We start from the raw sequence: 24,798 nt of genomic DNA, 5'->3' as shown, positions 1-24,798 counted from the left end.
TAGATGGTACAGCCTAATTAATTAGTCTAACTTGATTAAATTAATTATTAAATTTAATAGGGGATGGCAGCATGTCATATCCCTTTAATTCAAATTATGTAATATTTACATAATTAATTAATGAAATTCTAGCTCGACAGTTAATTGTTTTATCATTTGACCAAAAAATATTAAATGATTGTTTACTTTCATAAGTGTTAACTTTCTTTCAAAAGATTTATTTTTGTATTTTGCTTTTAATCATAAAATCTATATTTAATTTTTACAGGAAGCAGTTTACTTAAAGAGTTGAAAAAACTTGATGACAAAAATTTATTAGTAGAAGTGCAGTTATTAGAAAGCAAGGTTTATCATGCAGTTGGCCATTTACCTAAAGCAAGGTATTTTATATTTACATTCTTAAAATTTGAAATTATTTTTAAATGTTTATTTTCTATTTTATATAAATGTGAACATTAGGTTAATAGTACAAAAGTCATTGTTACTTATTCTGATTCACTTCATGCACTGCAGGCTCTATAGTCTAGTCTTAACTGCTTTCAATTACATTGAAGTTTTTGTATCCAGAGGTAACAAGAGGCTTATACAACATATTTGAAATCATACTATGCATAAATATATTGGATGTTAGTCGTTTAGGTACTTACATACAGTTTGATGTTTGAATATGCAATGTAAGCCTCCTGTTGCTATTGGATACCAAAACTACAGTATAATCAAAAGTGGCCTCCATGATCTCATAAGGTCCATGTTGAAATTATAAGACCACCTTCATTTTGGACCAAAAAACATAGATATTGCTGTCAAACTTTTCACCATTAGCAAATGGGATAGAATATGATATACAGCAAAAATTTTATAGTGCTAAGTAAAATACAAGAGCAGAAATTGTGCTGACTGCATTAAATGCATTGTTTCATAAATATAAGATCATCAGCAAAATTCTTTTTAGAACAATTCAGATATGGCAAAAAAGAAAGCTTTTATGCAAATTATTTATTATTATGAGTTAGGAACATTACAGAGTAGGGTTGATGGTTTGAAGGTTAAAAAAAAATGAATAGTGAAATGTATATTACAACTAATTACAGCAGTTCAGTCATCATGCCATGAGGTTGTAACCTTAATGAGTCTGAAGTATAACAAATTTACCATCATAATAGAAAAGGCAAATCAGAAAAGAAGTTGCTACCCTAATTGAATGCATAAAGTGTATGTCAAACGGCATGTCTAAATCTGTTGTATGTAATGTTTTGGCAAAGAATAATGATTATGGAATTGTAATCACTGTTAGAAATGGCCCAGTACTCCATTTGTCATTGGCTGTAACATTGAAAATGTGACCTAGGAGCATTAAAAGGGACATTAGACTACACTCTTTCATTGTACTATCTGACATGCATTAAAGAACAATAAGAATGTGAAGTATCTTTGCGTAAAATTAAATCTTCATCTTTAGGATCACTACAAACAACCATTCCTTTACTGAACCAAGGGGACATCCTGGGAAAAAGATTTGAATTCCATAGTATTTCCAAATAAAAGTTTTGATAAGTCTGATAAGCTGGCATGACATGTAACAATCTGAAGAATGCCTTCAGCTGTTAGTTGGTTTTATCATGATATAGGAGTTTATTATAATGGAAAAACTGATCTATTGCATTAGACCAGCATTAACCAACCTTTGATCTCATGGACTGCTAAACTCACAATTTTGAATCCCTTAGACCACTATCATGAATTTTTTAATATGATACAAACATCTATAGAATAATGATCATAAAAGCTTAATTTTATTTTATTAATATGAAATTCACTTGTAATTATAACAAATTAGTACAAAGTTTATTTCTGCTTGTTTGAAATAAGTTTATGAATTCTTGGCTCTTTTCCATGAAGGACTACAATCGCGCTCACATTATGTATTGATTTATTGATAAGTCATTTTGTGTTTAGTTTTAGATTGTAATTTAAAAAATCCAATGAGTGAAAAAGTAACCAAGCATTTTGCATTTCTTTTGTAAAATTTTACATAACCTTGAGTTGATCAATGTCCAAAATTTTCTTGCAGACAGACCATCAGTGGTCCACGGACCACTGGTTGGCAACTGCTGATTGTAGTCAATAAAATGAACTCCAAGATATATTAGAAGATGCTGTACACTTCATTAATTCAATTTGGCCCAATGATAGGTGGTGACTCCTATCATTGGCCAAATTGAATTAATGAATTGGCAGTTCCAACAGGACAATGTTTCTTGTCACACGTCTCATTCAACAAGAGTGGTTTTCAAGGAAGAAATAACTATTTTTCCATGACCATCAAAATGTTCAAATCTCAGTCCTATCAACAATGATTAGGGATGAATAGCTGAAAAATTATATGCAAATGGAAAACAGTTTAAAGAAGTAAATGAATTAAAACTGCTAAAATGATAACACGGGATGATATTCCTGTGGAATATATTCAAAAATTGGTCACAAGTATGTCTAATCATATTTTTCAGGTTATTGCCAAGAATGGAAAAGTTATCAGCTATTAAATATGTGATAAAATGCCAAATCTGTCTCTGGTTTTATGAAACATGCTTTTGACATATTTGTGCCTTGTATGTCATAAAAGTACTTATGACTATTAGTTAAAATAGTCACTAAAATCCAATTTAAGATGTGTGTTTATTTCTGTTATCTGCGTTCCTTCTATACATTTTCTGCCCAAAATGAAGGTGATCTTATGGTTTTGAAACAGATCATAAATTTAAAGCAACACCAACTGCTAAACAAGATAAGGCTATTTTCCAGTGATTATAATTTTAATAACTAATTAATTTGGCCCTAGAGGGCGGTGTTAGGTGCCATCTCATGTTAAATTTAATAATTATAATTTAATTAAATAACAAGACCTTAAATTTATTTATAATTCTATTCTAATCAAAAATGCTTGCTAGAATTCATAAATGATTTTCTGAATGTCAGAAACGAATTTTTTTTCTAAAATTTTGTTGGATCCCAAGCCATGTTGGTATAAGAGGAAATAAATTAGCAGACATTGCTGCCAGATCAGCTTTTCCTTCTGGGCATTCAATGCCTATTGATACCACTGACTTAAAACTGATAATTAAGAAAAGACTGAGAGACAGAGAAAGATGTGTGGAATAAATAAGATTAAAATAAACTAAAATCAAAGCAATCATAGAAAATTGGATAATAGATGGAATATATGACAGATCTAAAGTTATTCTTGCTTGTGAATTAGACATACCTAACCAGCTCATCAGTACCTTCTGAAGTATGAATACCATACAATATGTTCATTTTGTTTGTTATGTCCTAAAGCAGTAAGCATACATTGATGTTAAGCATATACTGATTTTGAAAAGTCACAAGGACAATTTTTTTATTATTGTATATAGTGTTTTGTTTTATTATAGTAGAGCATCAATTTTCCAAAATAATGGGGATGAGATGGTTTTGGATAACTGGTTTTTTCAGACAATTAATCACATTTAATAGGGAAAGAATAAAATAAAAATATTAATTTTAGTTCCATTACAGTAGTAAAAAAAATTAAGGCATAGAAATTTATTACATATGAATGAAAATAAATAACAAAGACATCTAATTTATTAAAAACAAGCACTAGACTTTCATTTCAATCTACAATGTAATGATGAAACTGAATTTAAAGTAAAAAATACAAAATGGCAAAATTAGTATTAAGGACTTTCATAAAAATTATTTATTACAGTTTTTTTTTAAGTTTCTTTTTAACTCTGCTAAATCCCTGGCTTGCCCATGAGAGTTGAGAAGTTGCTCAGGTTGCATTATTAACTGTGTCAACACTGTTTCTAATGCATCAAATACTTCTTTGTGCATAGTCACAGTTAAGTAATAGATGCATTAGAAGCCTGACTTATTTATCATGCTTTTTTTATTTGTACTGTAATAAATAAAACCTAACATTAGTGTTGATAACAAGATAGCTTAATAGCTAGCCCAGAGAAGACTTCTAATAATTGTTATATGTAAAAACTGTAATTTCTAGAATTAATACTCTCTGAAGTTGATTTTGGTTAATCAATTTTTTGAATGATTGATTTTTGGATAATCAATTCTTTACTGCATATACACTCTATTGTTTGCTTTTTCCGTTCATTAATACATGTTGTTGTTGTTGTTCCTTTCCAGCTTTTATTGTCACTGTTTTCATTTATATATGATGCTATTGTTTTAATTTTTTTTAACATTGCTCATTTGTTTATTCATTCATATTTTTAACTTTTGTGCTTGGCACAGAATGAACAGAACAGGTCATGCTGTGCAAAAAAAGGCAATAAAAAATCTTTGTGTAAAAAAGTAACTAATAGTATAAAATGAAAAATATATATGTGCTACATTATTTATTTTATTTATTTATTTAAAGGGCTGCTCTTACATCAGCTAGAACAACAGCTAATGCCATTTATTGTCCTCCAAAACTTCAAGCTGCATTGGATTTACAGTCGGGTATTCTTCATGCAGCAGATGAAAGGGATTTCAAAACAGCATTTTCCTATTTTTATGAAGCTTTTGAAGGTTATGATTCAATTGACAGTCCAAAAGCAATAGTTGCCTTGAAATACATGTTGTTATCTAAGATTATGCTAAATTTGTAAGCTTATAACTTATTATGTTAAAATCTTTATTTTTATAAATTCTTTTATTCTTATTTTAAAAATATTTGAACATTAGACCAGATGATGTTCATTCTATTATTATGGGAAAATTAGCATTGAGGTATGTTGGTCCAGAAGTTCAAGCAATGAAAACTATTGCAGAAGCAAGCCATAAAAGATCTCTAGCAGATTTTGAAAAGGTTTGTCAACATAACTAATGCTTGAAAATTAATGAATCTAAGACTAAATGAATTTTTGTAAAAAATAAATGATATTTCTTGGTATATTTTTGAGAAAAATGCTGTAATTTTATACTTAATTTTACTAATTCAGCCATTTATCCAGTAATCCTTATATTTCAATATTCGTTTATATACGTCAAGTAATAATAAAAATTTAAGGATTTTTGGGGTTATTAACATTTACATTATATAAAAATTTGTTTTTTCATTTAATGGATATGTTCAATCGGAATATGAAACTTTTCAAAATTTGAATTGGAATTACCCAAAGAAAAAAATGAAGAATTAAGTATGTTATAGATAACGGGAAATATTTTAACTGTTTTATCTGTACAATTTACTTATTATTTTAAGATAACCAATTAAGAAAATGATTCTTTACAAATAAATTATAAGTAAATATTTAAGTTTCTTTAAGACATCAGCAATTTTATTAATTAAAATATTTTCAGAGATTATATTTCCAAAATCAGAATTGTATTAATTTAAATTTAAATATTAAGACACAAGAAAATTTGTTCAAAATTAATTTTAGATGCTGTGTTCCTTGTTGTATTAATCTTACAAATGCATTTTCTCAAAAAGATCCAATAAATGTTAAATGAAATTATCAGATTATCTGTTTTAATTTTGAAAGAATTCATTTGGTCATAAAATTATTTTTATTAAAATATATTTAATTTATAATTATTATTTTAGGCTCGCAGTGATTATAAAAAAGAATTAGAAGGTGATCAAATTATCAAGTCCCATTTGGCCACACTTTATGACAATATGCTGGAGCAGAATTTGTGTAGAATCATTGAGCCCTATTCTCATGTTCAGGTAAACTGTTCAATAAAAATATTGTGTAGAGAATAAGATAAGTTTATTTTATAATGTTAACAACAACAACAACAATTGAAAGTATTTTATTGATTTTTGTATACCAATTGCTATGTTGTCCTAATTCTTAAATTATTTTGCTCCACAAAGCAGAATAAATATTGTACCAATATTCCAATAAATCACTTGATGAAAATATAAAAAGTGATTTCAGAGCAACATACCATGAATGGTACTTTAAGTAAAAATATTTGTAATATTAAATAGTTTCATAAATTTTTAAAATAAAGTACAAAGTTTCAATCATTTACCCAAATAATTATATGAGTAGAAAAGATTATCTAGAGAGATTTTAAAAATAAAAATTCTTCTTTTATTTTTTAAAAATTTTATGACCTGTTAACTAATTTTATGAATAATAATATGAACGTAAAAAAAAATAGTAAAGTAGCATTATACTTATGGAAGATCAATCAAAACCTTCCCTACTGATTGATATAGCATGGTGAGTCTACTATATATAGTGACATGAACATGATTATAGATACAGTAAGTCAAAATACATCATTAATAAAAATATAACATTGAATATAATTTTTGTGCACACACACATGTATATGAAAACCAACATTTACATTAGCATTATTATATTTTTATAACTTTATACAAATGAATTATATAGGTGTGAAAAGAAGCAAGAAATTATTGCATTAACACTAAACAACTATGTTCTGTTTCAATACATAATTTTTATATTCAGGAATCTGAATTATAAATTAATTTAAAACATGTTTAGATTTAAAATTTTATTCTATAAATTAAACTGAATATAGAAAGTGAAAGGATAATAAAAAGCAAAATAAAAATTCAATAAAATTTTCTTGTTGGATTTAAAAAGTTTTGGGATTTCTTATTTTTTTTAATGCTTAATATTAGTTTAATTTATAGGTTTTTGAATTAATCAATTCTTAACTTTCTGTAATGTATAACTAAACATAATACATTTACTTTTTATTTTACATTATATACAATAAATATTTCAACAACAATTTTTACAATCGATTTTAAAATTAATTATTTTGGTTCTTGCATTACATTATACTGATTATATAATACATAAATATATATGGTTTAATATCAGTCACTGTAATATATAGGTTATATGGAAGATATGAATTTTGTGTATATTTTTTAAATTTGAAATATCAGTATTTTGGAGTGAACTAATTTTTGTTATAAGATATTTAAACACAATTACTTGAATTAAACTGGAGGTTATTTAATAAATTTCTAAAAGAATGTTTAAAATGTAGATAAGAAAATCACTGAATTTTTTCATATTTTTGGGATACAATTAGAAAAAATATGATAGAAACTATGAATTTATATCTACAATTAGAAAATTATAGATATAAATTTTCACTGTTGTCCATCCATCTGTCCATTTGTCCTTAATCTCAAGAATGGATTAAGATAGATGAAAGACAAGACCAGATATAGAAAGGTTAGGGACAGGAGGCCCTGATTGACTATATACAAACTTCTGATCCAAACTGGAAGTCACATTATTTCAATTCAAAAATTTTTCCCTGAAAGGTGTTAGATAGATCGATGATCTCCAAAGTTTTTTGATTGCATATCCCTAAGACAAAAATAATTATAAGTTTATAATATAATAAAATTTGCTAAATTTCCACTATAAATTCTTGCTAAATTTTCTGCTACCCACACTGCAATTTGAATTTTTTTCCATGTTTGATTGCATGTGATTGTGACCCTACTTATTCAGGAGGATGACTGTAAGATTAGACAGACTGCAGATAAAACACACACAGTATTTTGAAGGGAAATTTTGCATACCCCACTTTGGAGACCACTGAGATAGATGACTGGCACGACTCTATTGTTAAAGGAAAAGTATGATGTATGGGGCAAGCCACCACTAATTTGAGGTGGAGAGCATATATTTTAAGTTAAATAAATTTAAAATATGATTAAAAATTGAAGACTGGCATTGTGATCATGTCACATTAAATACGTAATTGCTTGCTTTTATTATAGTCTCTAATGAGTGATTATTGCCAAAATACTGTTTTCTTGCTTACAACACTCAATTAAAGATCCATGTACTGTTAGTTTTCATTTTATATTTTAAAACAAATGTTTGTTTTCATATTTATATTAATGGGTATAGCTATTAAATTTATCAATAGACTTTTTTGTTTTTGCTTTNCTTGTTTCCTTTATTTTATGAGACCATTTACTGAACTTTTCAGACACACCTTGTATTATTATTATATTTATAAGATTGTTTATTTGTAATTTTTAAATTTGAAACAATTCTTATTTATTTTATGTTGGATGAAGATAACCTAAGTGAAGGTCGAAAATATTTCTGACTTAAATATTTTTTGGAAACCAGAACTTTAACAGTTTATTATTAATATGTTGGATAAAGCTACACTATATGTATTGATCTATTTTTTAAATTTTTATAGTGCATTTAGAGAACTTAACAAATAATTGTATTTTAGTTTATTCCACATTAGTGATAAACATGTTGGTAAGAACTGAACCTTCTTTTACAATAAATTACTAATTTAGGTCTTACAAATATTTGAAATATTCTTTCTAAGCAAACAGTTGTTTGTTATATTAATTATACAATTACTCAAAACAAGTTAGTTTGATTTTTTTTGTTAGTTAGTTAGTTTTTTATGCACCAAGAGCTATTTAAAAGACAGAAAAAACCTCCACTAAATACAATTTTTACCTTTTTATAGAAAATATAATGTTTTCATATTATGAACAAGCAGCTTTCTCCAAATTTTCTTCAATATTATAATTTATTTTCCATCTACAGTTATGAAAGTTTTTAGTCTATCTTGCATTTCTTTCCTTTGATGAAAACATTACTTCCATTATTTCTGTAATATTTGTTTATGACAATCACCAACAGAACAGAATTTTAAAACAAAAAAATAATCAAGAAATTTAATGCAAAACCAAGTGTTTTCCACCAATTTTAGTGGTCATTATTATGTTTTTAAAATCAAACAGAATACATATTTAAATTAGAATGAACAAAAGATCATTGTGGGTGTAGCAGACTATCCCTCATCTTTCATCTGTGTGGAGGGCACCTTATGAATTTTCATAAACTTGTGTGTATTTTATTTTTAATTTTTTTAGTTTATTTTTTGCTTCTGCATCATGCATTTACCGAACTCCTTGCCTATGACATTTTTTTTGTTTATTCTAATTTAAATCTGTATTCTGTTTAATTATAGAAACCTGATGATCATTAAAAATGATGGAAAATATTTGCTTTTGCATTAAATTTCTTGTTTATTACTGGATTTTGGTGATATTTGTGTTTATTTTAATACTTTGTTTACATTTTTAATATTATTTTCCTAATATCATTTAGTTTTGTTTAATTGTAATTTATTCTATTAACTTTAATATAAATGAAGTTAGAAAAAATGAATTTATTGACCAAAATTTATGTTGTCATTTATTTTACATAATAAACTTAGTTAAATCATATATTTAGATCTGTAAGTTATTTATTTGAACAATTATCTGGAAAAAGATTGTTCAAGTAAATAACTTACAGATGGATGAAGATGGAATTAGAATTATTCTGAAAATGATAGTTATAGAACATATTAACTTTTTAAGTATACTATTTAAATGTAGTTGCTAATTCGAAATTTAATCTACCAATTAAAAAATTTAATGAAAAATCACAGACAACTAAGCCTAAATTATACTAATGATTAGATGGTACAGCCTAATTAATTAGTCTAACTTGATTAAATTAATTATTAAATTTAATAGGGGATGGCAGCATGTCATATCCCTTTAATTCAAATTATGTAATATTTACATAATTAATTAATGAAATTCTAGCTCGACAGTTAATTGTTTTATCATTTGACCAAAAAATATTAAATGATTGTTTACTTTCATAAGTGTTAACTTTCTTTCAAAAGATTTATTTTTGTATTTTGCTTTTAATCATAAAATCTATATTTAATTTTTACAGGAAGCAGTTTACTTAAAGAGTTGAAAAAACTTGATGACAAAAATTTATTAGTAGAAGTGCAGTTATTAGAAAGCAAGGTTTATCATGCAGTTGGCCATTTACCTAAAGCAAGGTATTTTATATTTACATTCTTAAAATTTGAAATTATTTTTAAATGTTTATTTTCTATTTTATATAAATGTGAACATTAGGTTAATAGTACAAAAGTCATTGTTACTTATTCTGATTCACTTCATGCACTGCAGGCTCTATAGTCTAGTCTTAACTGCTTTCAATTACATTGAAGTTTTTGTATCCAGAGGTAACAAGAGGCTTATACAACATATTTGAAATCATACTATGCATAAATATATTGGATGTTAGTCGTTTAGGTACTTACATACAGTTTGATGTTTGAATATGCAATGTAAGCCTCCTGTTGCTATTGGATACCAAAACTACAGTATAATCAAAAGTGGCCTCCATGATCTCATAAGGTCCATGTTGAAATTATAAGACCACCTTCATTTTGGACCAAAAAACATAGATATTGCTGTCAAACTTTTCACCATTAGCAAATGGGATAGAATATGATATACAGCAAAAATTTTATAGTGCTAAGTAAAATACAAGAGCAGAAATTGTGCTGACTGCATTAAATGCATTGTTTCATAAATATAAGATCATCAGCAAAATTCTTTTTAGAACAATTCAGATATGGCAAAAAAGAAAGCTTTTATGCAAATTATTTATTATTATGAGTTAGGAACATTACAGAGTAGGGTTGATGGTTTGAAGGTTAAAAAAAAATGAATAGTGAAATGTATATTACAACTAATTACAGCAGTTCAGTCATCATGCCATGAGGTTGTAACCTTAATGAGTCTGAAGTATAACAAATTTACCATCATAATAGAAAAGGCAAATCAGAAAAGAAGTTGCTACCCTAATTGAATGCATAAAGTGTATGTCAAACGGCATGTCTAAATCTGTTGTATGTAATGTTTTGGCAAAGAATAATGATTATGGAATTGTAATCACTGTTAGAAATGGCCCAGTACTCCATTTGTCATTGGCTGTGACATTGAAAATGTGACCTAGGAGCATTAAAAGGGACATTAGACTACACTCTTTCATTGTACTATCTGACATGCATTAAAGAACAATAAGAATGTGAAGTATCTTTGCGTAAAATTAAATCTTCATCTTTAGGATCACTACAAACAACCATTCCTTTACTGAACCAAGGGGACATCCTGGGAAAAAGATTTGAATTCCATAGTATTTCCAAATAAAAGTTTTGATAAGTCTGATAAGCTGGCATGACATGTAACAATCTGAAGAATGCCTTCAGCTGTTAGTTGGTTTTATCATGATATAGGAGTTTATTATAATGGAAAAACTGATCTATTGCATTAGACCAGCATTAACCAACCTTTGATCTCATGGACTGCTAAACTCACAATTTTGAATCCCTTAGACCACTATCATGAATTTTTTAATATGATACAAACATCTATAGAATAATGATCATAAAAGCTTAATTTTATTTTATTAATATGAAATTCACTTGTAATTATAACAAATTAGTACAAAGTTTATTTCTGCTTGTTTGAAATAAGTTTATGAATTCTTGGCTCTTTTCCATGAAGGACTACAATCGCGCTCACATTATGTATTGATTTATTGATAAGTCATTTTGTGTTTAGTTTTAGATTGTAATTTAAAAAATCCAATGAGTGAAAAAGTAACCAAGCATTTTGCATTTCTTTTGTAAAATTTTACATAACCTTGAGTTGATCAATGTCCAAAATTTTCTTGCAGACAGACCATCAGTGGTCCACGGACCACTGGTTGGCAACTGCTGATTGTAGTCAATAAAATGAACTCCAAGATATATTAGAAGATGCTGTACACTTCATTAATTCAATTTGGCCCAATGATAGGTGGTGACTCCTATCATTGGCCAAATTGAATTAATGAATTGGCAGTTCCAACAGGACAATGTTTCTTGTCACACGTCTCATTCAACAAGAGTGGTTTTCAAGGAAGAAATAACTATTTTTCCATGACCATCAAAATGTTCAAATCTCAGTCCTATCAACAATGATTAGGGATGAATAGCTGAAAAATTATATGCAAATGGAAAACAGTTTAAAGAAGTAAATGAATTAAAACTGCTAAAATGATAACACGGGATGATATTCCTGTGGAATATATTCAAAAATTGGTCACAAGTATGTCTAATCATATTTTTCAGGTTATTGCCAAGAATGGAAAAGTTATCAGCTATTAAATATGTGATAAAATGCCAAATCTGTCTCTGGTTTTATGAAACATGCTTTTGACATATTTGTGCCTTGTATGTCATAAAAGTACTTATGACTATTAGTTAAAATAGTCACTAAAATCCAATTTAAGATGTGTGTTTATTTCTGTTATCTGCGTTCCTTCTATACATTTTCTGCCCAAAATGAAGGTGATCTTATGGTTTTGAAACAGATCATAAATTTAAAGCAACACCAACTGCTAAACAAGATAAGGCTATTTTCCAGTGATTATAATTTTAATAACTAATTAATTTGGCCCTAGAGGGCGGTGTTAGGTGCCATCTCATGTTAAATTTAATAATTATAATTTAATTAAATAACAAGACCTTAAATTTATTTATAATTCTATTCTAATCAAAAATGCTTGCTAGAATTCATAAATGATTTTCTGAATGTCAGAAACGAATTTTTTTTCTAAAATTTTGTTGGATCCCAAGCCATGTTGGTATAAGAGGAAATAAATTAGCAGACATTGCTGCCAGATCAGCTTTTCCTTCTGGGCATTCAATGCCTATTGATACCACTGACTTAAAACTGATAATTAAGAAAAGACTGAGAGACAGAGAAAGATGTGTGGAATAAATAAGATTAAAATAAACTAAAATCAAAGCAATCATAGAAAATTGGATAATAGATGGAATATATGACAGATCTAAAGTTATTCTTGCTTGTGAATTAGACATACCTAACCAGCTCATCAGTACCTTCTGAAGTATGAATACCATACAATATGTTCATTTTGTTTGTTATGTCCTAAAGCAGTAAGCATACATTGATGTTAAGCATACACTGATTTTGAAAAGTCACAAGGACAATTTTTTTATTATTGTATATAGTGTTTTGTTTTATTATAGTAGAGCATCAATTTTCCAAAATAATGGGGATGAGATGGTTTTGGATAACTGGTTTTTTCAGACAATTAATCACATTTAATAGGGAAAGAATAAAATAAAAATATTAATTTTAGTTCCATTACAGTAGTAAAAAAAATTAAGGCATAGAAATTTATTACATATGAATGAAAATAAATAACAAAGACATCTAATTTATTAAAAACAAGCACTAGACTTTCATTTCAATCTACAATGTAATGATGAAACTGAATTTAAAGTAAAAAATACAAAATGGCAAAATTAGTATTAAGGACTTTCATAAAAATTATTTATTACAGTTTTTTTTTAAGTTTCTTTTTAACTCTGCTAAATCCCTGGCTTGCCCATGAGAGTTGAGAAGTTGCTCAGGTTGCATTATTAACTGTGTCAACACTGTTTCTAATGCATCAAATACTTCTTTGTGCATAGTCACAGTTAAGTAATAGATGCATTAGAAGCCTGACTTATTTATCATGCTTTTTTTATTTGTACTGTAATAAATAAAACCTAACATTAGTGTTGATAACAAGATAGCTTAATAGCTAGCCCAGAGAAGACTTCCAATAATTGTTATATGTAAAAACTGTAATTTCTAGAATTAATACTCTCTGAAGTTGATTTTGGTTAATCAATTTTTTGAATGATTGATTTTTGGATAATCAATTCTTTACTGCATATACACTCTATTGTTTGCTTTTTCCGTTCATTAATACATGTTGTTGTTGTTGTTCCTTTCCAGCTTTTATTGTCACTGTTTTCATTTATATATGATGCTATTGTTTTAATTTTTTTTAACATTGCTCATTTGTTTATTCATTCATATTTTTAACTTTTGTGCTTGGCACAGAATGAACAGAACAGGTCATGCTGTGCAAAAAAAGGCAATAAAAAATCTTTGTGTAAAAAAGTAACTAATAGTATAAAATGAAAAATATATATGTGCTACATTATTTATTTTATTTATTTATTTAAAGGGCTGCTCTTACATCAGCTAGAACAACAGCTAATGCCATTTATTGTCCTCCAAAACTTCAAGCTGCATTGGATTTACAGTCGGGTATTCTTCATGCAGCAGATGAAAGGGATTTCAAAACAGCATTTTCCTATTTTTATGAAGCTTTTGAAGGTTATGATTCAATTGACAGTCCAAAAGCAATAGTTGCCTTGAAATACATGTTGTTATCTAAGATTATGCTAAATTTGTAAGCTTATAACTTATTATGTTAAAATCTTTATTTTTATAAATTCTTTTATTCTTATTTTAAAAATATTTGAACATTAGACCAGATGATGTTCATTCTATTATTATGGGAAAATTAGCATTGAGGTATGTTGGTCCAGAAGTTCAAGCAATGAAAACTATTGCAGAAGCAAGCCATAAAAGATCTCTAGCAGATTTTGAAAAGGTTTGTCAACATAACTAATGCTTGAAAATTAATGAATCTAAGACTAAATGAATTTTTGTAAAAAATAAATGATATTTCTTGGTATATTTTTGAGAAAAATGCTGTAATTTTATACTTAATTTTACTAATTCAGCCATTTATCCAGTAATCCTTATATTTCAATATTCGTTTATATACGTCAAGTAATAATAAAAATTTAAGGATTTTTGGGGTTATTAACATTTACATTATATAAAAATTTGTTTTTTCATTTAATGGATATGTTCAATCGGAATATGAAACTTTTCAAAATTTGAATTGGAATTACCCAAAGAAAAAAATGAAGAATTAAGTATGTTATAGATAACGGGAAATATTTTAACTGTTTTATCTGTACAATTTACTTATTATTTTAAGATAACCAATTAAGAAAATGATTCTTTACAAATAAATTATAAGTAAATATTTAAGTTTCTTTAAGACATCAGCAATTTTATTAATTAAAATATTTTCAGAGATTATATTTCCAAAATCAGAATTGTATTAATTTAAATTTAAATATTAAGACACAAGAAAATTTGTTCAAAATTAATTTTAGATGCTGTGTTCCTTGTTGTATTAATCTTACAAATGCATTTTCTCAAAAAGATCCAATAAATGTTAAATGAAATTATCAGATTATCTGTTTTAATTTTGAAAGAATTCATTTGGTCATAAAATTATTTTTATTAAAATATATTTAATTTATAATTATTATTTTAGGCTCGCAGTGATTATAAAAAAGAATTAGAAGGTGATCAAATTATCAAGTCCCATTTGGCCACACTTTATGACAATATGCTGGAGCAGAATTTGTGTAGAATCATTGAGCCCTATTCTCATGTTCAGGTAAACTGTTCAATAAAAATATTGTGTAGAGAATAAGATAAGTTTATTTTATAATGTTAACAACAACAACAACAATTGAAAGTATTTTATTGATTTTTGTATACCAATTGCTATGTTGTCCTAATTCTTAAATTATTTTGCTCCACAAAGCAGAATAAATATTGTACCAATATTCCAATAAATCACTTGATGAAAATATAAAAAGTGATTTCAGAGCAACATACCATGAATGGTACTTTAAGTAAAAATATTTGTAATATTAAATAGTTTCATAAATTTTTAAAATAAAGTACAAAGTTTCAATCATTTACCCAAATAATTATATGAGTAGAAAAGATTATCTAGAGAGATTTTAAAAATAAAAATTCTTCTTTTATTTTTTAAAAATTTTATGACCTGTTAACTAATTTTATGAATAATAATATGAACGTAAAAAAAAATAGTAAAGTAGCATTATACTTATGGAAGATCAATCAAAACCTTCCCTACTGATTGATATAGCATGGTGAGTCTACTATATATAGTGACATGAACATGATTATAGATACAGTAAGTCAAAATACATCATTAATAAAAATATAACATTGAATATAATTTTTGTGCACACACACATGTATATGAAAACCAACATTTACATTAGCATTATTATATTTTTATAACTTTATACAAATGAATTATATAGGTGTGAAAAGAAGCAAGAAATTATTGCATTAACACTAAACAACTATGTTCTGTTTCAATACATAATTTTTATATTCAGGAATCTGAATTATAAATTAATTTAAAACATGTTTAGATTTAAAATTTTATTCTATAAATTAAACTGAATATAGAAAGTGAAAGGATAATAAAAAGCAAAATAAAAATTCAATAAAATTTTCTTGTTGGATTTAAAAAGTTTTGGGATTTCTTATTTTTTTTAATGCTTAATATTAGTTTAATTTATAGGTTTTTGAATTAATCAATTCTTAACTTTCTGTAATGTATAACTAAACATAATACATTTACTTTTTATTTTACATTATATACAATAAATATTTCAACAACAATTTTTACAATCGATTTTAAAATTAATTATTTTGGTTCTTGCATTACATTATACTGATTATATAATACATAAATATATATGGTTTAATATCAGTCACTGTAATATATAGGTTATATGGAAGATATGAATTTTGTGTATATTTTTTAAATTTGAAATATCAGTATTTTGGAGTGAACTAATTTTTGTTATAAGATATTTAAACACAATTACTTGAATTAAACTGGAGGTTATTTAATAAATTTCTAAAAGAATGTTTAAAATGTAGATAAGAAAATCACTGAATTTTTTCATATTTTTGGGATACAATTAGAAAAAATATGATAGAAACTATGAATTTATATCTACAATTAGAAAATTATAGATATAAATTTTCACTGTTGTCCATCCATCTGTCCATTTGTCCTTAATCTCAAGAATGGATTAAGATAGATGAAAGACAAGACCAGATATAGAAAGGTTAGGGACAGGAGGCCCTGATTGACTATATACAAACTTCTGATCCAAACTGGAAGTCACATTATTTCAATTCAAAAATTTTTCCCTGAAAGGTGTTAGATAGATCGATGATCTCCAAAGTTTTTTGATTGCATATCCCTAAGACAAAAATAATTATAAGTTTATAATATAATAAAATTTGCTAAATTTCCACTATAAATTCTTGCTAAATTTTCTGCTACCCACACTGCAATTTGAATTTTTTTCCATGTTTGATTGCATGTGATTGTGACCCTACTTATTCAGGAGGATGACTGTAAGATTAGACAGACTGCAGATAAAACACACACAGTATTTTGAAGGGAAATTTTGCATACCCCACTTTGGAGACCACTGAGATAGATGACTGGCACGACTCTATTGTTAAAGGAAAAGTATGATGTATGGGGCAAGCCACCACTAATTTGAGGTGGAGAGCATATATTTTAAGTTAAATAAATTTAAAATATGATTAAAAATTGAAGACTGGCATTGTGATCATGTCACATTAAATACGTAATTGCTTGCTTTTATTATAGTCTCTAATGAGTGATTATTGCCAAAATACTGTTTTCTTGCTTACAACACTCAATTAAAGATCCATGTACTGTTAGTTTTCATTTTATATTTTAAAACAAATGTTTGTTTTCATATTTATATTAATGGGTATAGCTATTAAATTTATCAATAGACTTTTTTGTTTTTGCTTTATATAATTTTGTTTTAAATTATATTTTATATTTTTTCAGGTTAAATATATTGCTAACACTATACATTTACCAATGGTATGTTTGAATTCTTAAATTGTATAAAATTTTATATATTAAAAATATATATCTTAATGTTTTGTATTATAATTTTAATAGGATACTGTAGAGAAGAAATTATCACAAATGATTTTAGATAAAAAATTTAATGGTAAGTAAAAATTTCATAACAAAATTTTATTTGCAGTTAATTTTACTTAATGCTATTTATAAGATTTTAAGTATAATTCTTTATTTTATAATATTTGAGAAGTTTATATATATACTAACATGCCAGAAAAATAACACCATCTGTCATAAGTACTATCACTTGACACCAGTGCAAATTTTGAGATAACCCATTTATGTTAATTTGCTAACACAGGCTATATAAACAAAAGTAAATTGACAATTTTCTTGATCAACATGGATAAAAAAATTACTTAGTAACGCTGATTATGGATGTATAGTAAGGTAATCCATCTGTCTTAACCCTATATTTAGAATGACTGCTGTATTTGTGTTTTCCTGTGCAACTATGTTTAGGGTTTATAACTAGACAGCACATCTGAAAAAAACTGTTGTATGTGGTACATGTGAACAAAATCTAGGCTGATATTTAAGACCATTGTTAGCTGTTGTAGATTGTAATTGGTGATTATTAAGCAACATTATTCCAGATTAACCTATTCGATGTTGAAATTTTTATTTGTTGCCTGTGATGCCATGTTGAATTTTCATCAATGTTAAGCATAAATTTTTTTTTAAATAATAATTGTGTTTACTGTATCATAAAAAATTATTTTTTTATGTTTCACAAGCAAAATATATATATTGAATAATATAAAAACGAAAAAAATTTTATTTTAAAAGTTTCTTTTAATACAGTAGAACCTCGAAAACTCGGCTCTCGATAACCCGGCACTCCGGATAACTCGGGCAATCCTGGCAGAGCAAAAAAATCCTTAGTTAATTAATTTTCATTATAGACAGCTTTATAAAAGTATAAAAGCTCTCATAAAGTATTTTTCTGAGGTCTGTCTTATCAGGTAAATTACTGTACACAGTGTATTCGTTAATTTTCATTTTCATGTAGTAAAGGCTCTATGCCTTCATAAAGGACGTACTTTTCCTTTGTTTAAGGGTATTCGGGCAGTTTATTCTCTGTTATATTCTCAAGTAAACAATACATACAAGTACAGTACAGTATTTTCTGAGGAAACACTCGCACTTATTTTTTTTAACCCCATTCCCGATAACCCGGCATTTTCACAAACTCGGCCACCCTTCGGTCCACATTAGGCCGAGTTTCCAAGGTTCTACTGTATAAAAATTGTGATGCAAAGCGACATCTAGTATCAAAAACATTCAAATGTAAACACGGAAATATTCAGGATCAATGTAGGACAGGTTAAAGCCAATTTTAGTACTGGTGCATCTGTGGCCATTAGTTAATGCACTGTGTAAAGGTCTGTAACCCTGCTGGGATTTGGTAGTTGTGCCCTTATTATCAGCTTGTCACTGTCACAAAGCTGTCATGGGCTAGAAAATGCCACAATTGGACAATTAAAGACTTATAGACTTGCCTGGTCAAACAAGTTTAGATTTTCTGTTTCAAACTGATAGGTTGGTGCACATATGGTGAAAACCTCATGAATCCATGGACCAGCCAAGTTGGGGACTAAGTTGCAAGCTGATGGGAATGGTGTTCTGCTATGGGGCCTCTTTACTTGGACAGATACTTGTCCTTTTGTACTTCTTTAGATTATGGAAACTGGAAACAGATACCTGGACACTTTTGCAGATCATCTGTAATCTTTCAAATGGCTCTACAGTTGGATGGCAATGATATTTTTAAACAAAACAATGCACTTCCACCTTAGGGGACAGTGTTCATATAAGGCCAGAGGAACTTTTTACAGACTTCTGTGACATTGTCTGGCTTCTTATATAACTAGATTTTCTGTTGAAAATCTCTGAAATACTGCCATTTGGAAGAAAGACCTTCTGATAATCTTGTGAAATTATGGTTTGCAACTGAGACAGCTTGGGTTGCTATACCTTCATATCACTACCAAAGTCTTGTGGACTTTCTGCCAGTGTTTGTCAATGCAGTTTTCAAGTCAAAAGTGGAGCTACATGCTATTAGACTAGTGTTTCTATTTTTCTGGCATGTCAGTGTAGATTAAATGGTTTTAAACATAGTCATCGTATAATTGAATGTTCTTATACTTATACTTGTTTATCTCAATCAAATTTAGGTTATTAGTGCATTTAATTAATATTAGATGTATTTTTGCAATTTGCTCCAAATAATAAAACAATTCTAGAAAATGAGAATGTTTTATTACTATTAGATTTAGATGAAAATAAGTGATTGTTAGTCAGCAAGATGTGTTTCATTTTTTAAACTAACAAATTTTTTAGAAAAATATGATTTTGAAAATTTGTAATTTTAGCAGTAGCTGACAATTAATTTATTGTTTGGTTCAATGCAACAAAATTAATTTATTATTAATTATTTTGCTAATTTAATAAATCAATAAATTTAGAAAAATTCCAAATTTACCATTCTTTAATAATGGAAATAAAATAATCTACACATGCATCTCATTTGATCAATATGTATGATACAATATATCTTAATGTTTTGTATTATAATTTTAATAGGATACTGTAGAGAAGAAATTATCACAAATGATTTTAGATAAAAAATTTAATGGTAAGTAAAAATTTCATAACAAAATTTTATTTGCAGTTAATTTTACTTAATGCTATTTATAAGATTTTAAGTATAATTCTTTATTTTATAATATTTGAGAAGTTTATATATATACTAACATGCCAGAAAAATAACACCATCTGTCATAAGTACTATCACTTGACACCAGTGCAAATTTTGAGATAACCCATTTATGTTAATTTGCTAACACAGGCTATATAAACAAAAGTAAATTGACAATTTTCTTGATCAACATGGATAAAAAAATTACTTAGTAACGCTGATTATGGATGTATAGTAAGGTAATCCATCTGTCTTAACCCTATATTTAGAATGACTGCTGTATTTGTGTTTTCCTGTGCAACTATGTTTAGGGTTTATAACTAGACAGCACATCTGAAAAAAACTGTTGTATGTGGTACATGTGAACAAAATCTAGGCTGATATTTAAGACCATTGTTAGCTGTTGTAGATTGTAATTGGTGATTATTAAGCAACATTATTCCAGATTAACCTATTCGATGTTGAAATTTTTATTTGTTGCCTGTGATGCCATGTTGAATTTTCATCAATGTTAAGCATAAATTTTTTTTTAAATAATAATTGTGTTTACTGTATCATAAAAAATTATTTTTTTATGTTTCACAAGCAAAATATATATATTGAATAATATAAAAACGAAAAAAATTTTATTTTAAAAGTTTGTTTTAATATAAAAATTGTGATGCAAAGCGACATCTAGTATCAAAAATGTTCCAATGTAAACACAGAAATATTCGGGATCACCCACGCAGGTCAATGAGGTCAACCTGAATATTTTCGGGTTCAACGTAGGACAGGTTAATGAGTTATTATTATTTATAAAAACTTTAAAATTAGAATTCAATTTAAAAACAGTATTTTGATTAAACACGCTGAAATTAAGAAATACAGTAGAGCATCGATTATCCGATCCCCGATTAACCATCACATCGGTTAACCGACCGTTCTAGTCGGCAAATTTCAAATGTCCGCTAGTGATGTGGCACTACAATATTTGGCTATGTCTTGGCTACTNTTGAAAGAATTCATTTGGTCATAAAATTATTTTTATTAAAATATATTTAATTTATAATTATTATTTTAGGCTCGCAGTGATTATAAAAAAGAATTAGAAGGTGATCAAATTATCAAGTCCCATTTGGCCACACTTTATGACAATATGCTGGAGCAGAATTTGTGTAGAATCATTGAGCCCTATTCTCATGTTCAGGTAAACTGTTCAATAAAAATATTGTGTAGAGAATAAGATAAGTTTATTTTATAATGTTAACAACAACAACAACAATTGAAAGTATTTTATTGATTTTTGTATACCAATTGCTATGTTGTCCTAATTCTTAAATTATTTTGCTCCACAAAGCAGAATAAATATTGTACCAATATTCCAATAAATCACTTGATGAAAATATAAAAAGTGATTTCAGAGCAACATACCATGAATGGTACTTTAAGTAAAAATATTTGTAATATTAAATAGTTTCATAAATTTTTAAAATAAAGTACAAAGTTTCAATCATTTACCCAAATAATTATATGAGTAGAAAAGATTATCTAGAGAGATTTTAAAAATAAAAATTCTTCTTTTATTTTTTAAAAATTTTATGACCTGTTAACTAATTTTATGAATAATAATATGAACGTAAAAAAAAATAGTAAAGTAGCATTATACTTATGGAAGATCAATCAAAACCTTCCCTACTGATTGATATAGCATGGTGAGTCTACTATATATAGTGACATGAACATGATTATAGATACAGTAAGTCAAAATACATCATTAATAAAAATATAACATTGAATATAATTTTTGTGCACACACACATGTATATGAAAACCAACATTTACATTAGCATTATTATATTTTTATAACTTTATACAAATGAATTATATAGGTGTGAAAAGAAGCAAGAAATTATTGCATTAACACTAAACAACTATGTTCTGTTTCAATACATAATTTTTATATTCAGGAATCTGAATTATAAATTAATTTAAAACATGTTTAGATTTAAAATTTTATTCTATAAATTAAACTGAATATAGAAAGTGAAAGGATAATAAAAAGCAAAATAAAAATTCAATAAAATTTTCTTGTTGGATTTAAAAAGTTTTGGGATTTCTTATTTTTTTTAATGCTTAATATTAGTTTAATTTATAGGTTTTTGAATTAATCAATTCTTAACTTTCTGTAATGTATAACTAAACATAATACATTTACTTTTTATTTTACATTATATACAATAAATATTTCAACAACAATTTTTACAATCGATTTTAAAATTAATTATTTTGGTTCTTGCATTACATTATACTGATTATATAATACATAAATATATATGGTTTAATATCAGTCACTGTAATATATAGGTTATATGGAAGATATGAATTTTGTGTATATTTTTTAAATTTGAAATATCAGTATTTTGGAGTGAACTAATTTTTGTTATAAGATATTTAAACACAATTACTTGAATTAAACTGGAGGTTATTTAATAAATTTCTAAAAGAATGTTTAAAATGTAGATAAGAAAATCACTGAATTTTTTCATATTTTTGGGATACAATTAGAAAAAATATGATAGAAACTATGAATTTATATCTACAATTAGAAAATTATAGATATAAATTTTCACTGTTGTCCATCCATCTGTCCATTTGTCCTTAATCTCAAGAATGGATTAAGATAGATGAAAGACAAGACCAGATATAGAAAGGTTAGGGACAGGAGGCCCTGATTGACTATATACAAACTTCTGATCCAAACTGGAAGTCACATTATTTCAATTCAAAAATTTTTCCCTGAAAGGTGTTAGATAGATCGATGATCTCCAAAGTTTTTTGATTGCATATCCCTAAGACAAAAATAATTATAAGTTTATAATATAATAAAATTTGCTAAATTTCCACTATAAATTCTTGCTAAATTTTCTGCTACCCACACTGCAATTTGAATTTTTTTCCATGTTTGATTGCATGTGATTGTGACCCTACTTATTCAGGAGGATGACTGTAAGATTAGACAGACTGCAGATAAAACACACACAGTATTTTGAAGGGAAATTTTGCATACCCCACTTTGGAGACCACTGAGATAGATGACTGGCACGACTCTATTGTTAAAGGAAAAGTATGATGTATGGGGCAAGCCACCACTAATTTGAGGTGGAGAGCATATATTTTAAGTTAAATAAATTTAAAATATGATTAAAAATTGAAGACTGGCATTGTGATCATGTCACATTAAATACGTAATTGCTTGCTTTTATTATAGTCTCTAATGAGTGATTATTGCCAAAATACTGTTTTCTTGCTTACAACACTCAATTAAAGATCCATGTACTGTTAGTTTTCATTTTATATTTTAAAACAAATGTTTGTTTTCATATTTATATTAATGGGTATAGCTATTAAATTTATCAATAGACTTTTTTGTTTTTGCTTTATATAATTTTGTTTTAAATTATATTTTATATTTTTTCAGGTTAAATATATTGCTAACACTATACATTTACCAATGGTATGTTTGAATTCTTAAATTGTATAAAATTTTATATATTAAAAATATATATCTTAATGTTTTGTATTATAATTTTAATAGGATACTGTAGAGAAGAAATTATCACAAATGATTTTAGATAAAAAATTTAATGGTAAGTAAAAATTTCATAACAAAATTTTATTTGCAGTTAATTTTACTTAATGCTATTTATAAGATTTTAAGTATAATTCTTTATTTTATAATATTTGAGAAGTTTATATATATACTAACATGCCAGAAAAATAACACCATCTGTCATAAGTACTATCACTTGACACCAGTGCAAATTTTGAGATAACCCATTTATGTTAATTTGCTAACACAGGCTATATAAACAAAAGTAAATTGACAATTTTCTTGATCAACATGGATAAAAAAATTACTTAGTAACGCTGATTATGGATGTATAGTAAGGTAATCCATCTGTCTTAACCCTATATTTAGAATGACTGCTGTATTTGTGTTTTCCTGTGCAACTATGTTTAGGGTTTATAACTAGACAGCACATCTGAAAAAAACTGTTGTATGTGGTACATGTGAACAAAATCTAGGCTGATATTTAAGACCATTGTTAGCTGTTGTAGATTGTAATTGGTGATTATTAAGCAACATTATTCCAGATTAACCTATTCGATGTTGAAATTTTTATTTGTTGCCTGTGATGCCATGTTGAATTTTCATCAATGTTAAGCATAAATTTTTTTTTAAATAATAATTGTGTTTACTGTATCATAAAAAATTATTTTTTTATGTTTCACAAGCAAAATATATATATTGAATAATATAAAAACGAAAAAAATTTTATTTTAAAAGTTTCTTTTAATACAGTAGAACCTCGAAAACTCGGCTCTCGATAACCCGGCACTCCGGATAACTCGGCCACATCCTGGCAGGGCATCTACATATTGATTTAATTAATTTTCATTATAGACAGCTTTATAAAAGTATAAAAGCTCTCATAAAGTATTTTTCTGAGGTCTGTCTTATCAGGTAAATTACTG

At 26.8% G+C, this 24,798-nt stretch overlaps 3 protein-coding genes across 3 annotated transcripts in view; all 3 read left to right on the top strand.

Annotated features, from left to right (window-relative positions):
• Positions 1-5,773, top strand: part of LOC111640577 (26S proteasome non-ATPase regulatory subunit 11-like) — a 46,725-nt gene extending 40,952 nt beyond the window's left edge. Inside the window, exons 6-9 of the mRNA XM_023386601.1 lie at positions 269-380; positions 4,424-4,651; positions 4,732-4,855; positions 5,597-5,773. Coding sequence (XP_023242369.1) covers positions 269-380; positions 4,424-4,651; positions 4,732-4,855; positions 5,597-5,758 — 626 coding nt within the window. The 3' untranslated portion in view covers positions 5,759-5,773. The remainder of the gene's footprint in view (positions 1-268; positions 381-4,423; positions 4,652-4,731; positions 4,856-5,596) is intronic.
• A 410-nt stretch (positions 5,774-6,183) lies between these two features.
• LOC111640575 (26S proteasome non-ATPase regulatory subunit 11-like) lies at positions 6,184-17,690 on the top strand. Its single transcript, XM_023386599.1, has 8 exons — positions 6,184-6,227; positions 8,257-8,285; positions 9,774-9,885; positions 13,929-14,156; positions 14,237-14,360; positions 15,102-15,227; positions 17,499-17,534; positions 17,616-17,690. Exons 1-8 carry the CDS (start codon positions 6,184-6,186, stop codon positions 17,673-17,675), a joined length of 759 nt encoding a protein of 252 aa, XP_023242367.1. The 3' UTR covers positions 17,676-17,690.
• A 3,652-nt stretch (positions 17,691-21,342) lies between these two features.
• The window catches only part of LOC111640579 (26S proteasome non-ATPase regulatory subunit 11-like), an 8,025-nt gene continuing 4,569 nt past the window's right edge, over positions 21,343-24,798 (top strand). Inside the window, exons 1-3 of the mRNA XM_023386603.1 lie at positions 21,343-21,469; positions 23,741-23,776; positions 23,858-23,909. Of these exons, the coding sequence (XP_023242371.1) occupies positions 21,419-21,469; positions 23,741-23,776; positions 23,858-23,909 (139 nt within the window). The 5' untranslated portion in view covers positions 21,343-21,418. The remainder of the gene's footprint in view (positions 21,470-23,740; positions 23,777-23,857; positions 23,910-24,798) is intronic.

Source organism: Centruroides sculpturatus, unplaced genomic scaffold (assembly GCF_000671375.1).
Source record: "Centruroides sculpturatus isolate CEXI.00-Female unplaced genomic scaffold, Cexi_2.0 scaffold1379, whole genome shotgun sequence".
Classification (NCBI taxonomy): domain Eukaryota; kingdom Metazoa; phylum Arthropoda; class Arachnida; order Scorpiones; family Buthidae; genus Centruroides; species Centruroides sculpturatus.
Note: the sequence above shows the minus strand (reverse complement) of the source record. Positions and strands in the feature narration are given on the sequence as shown.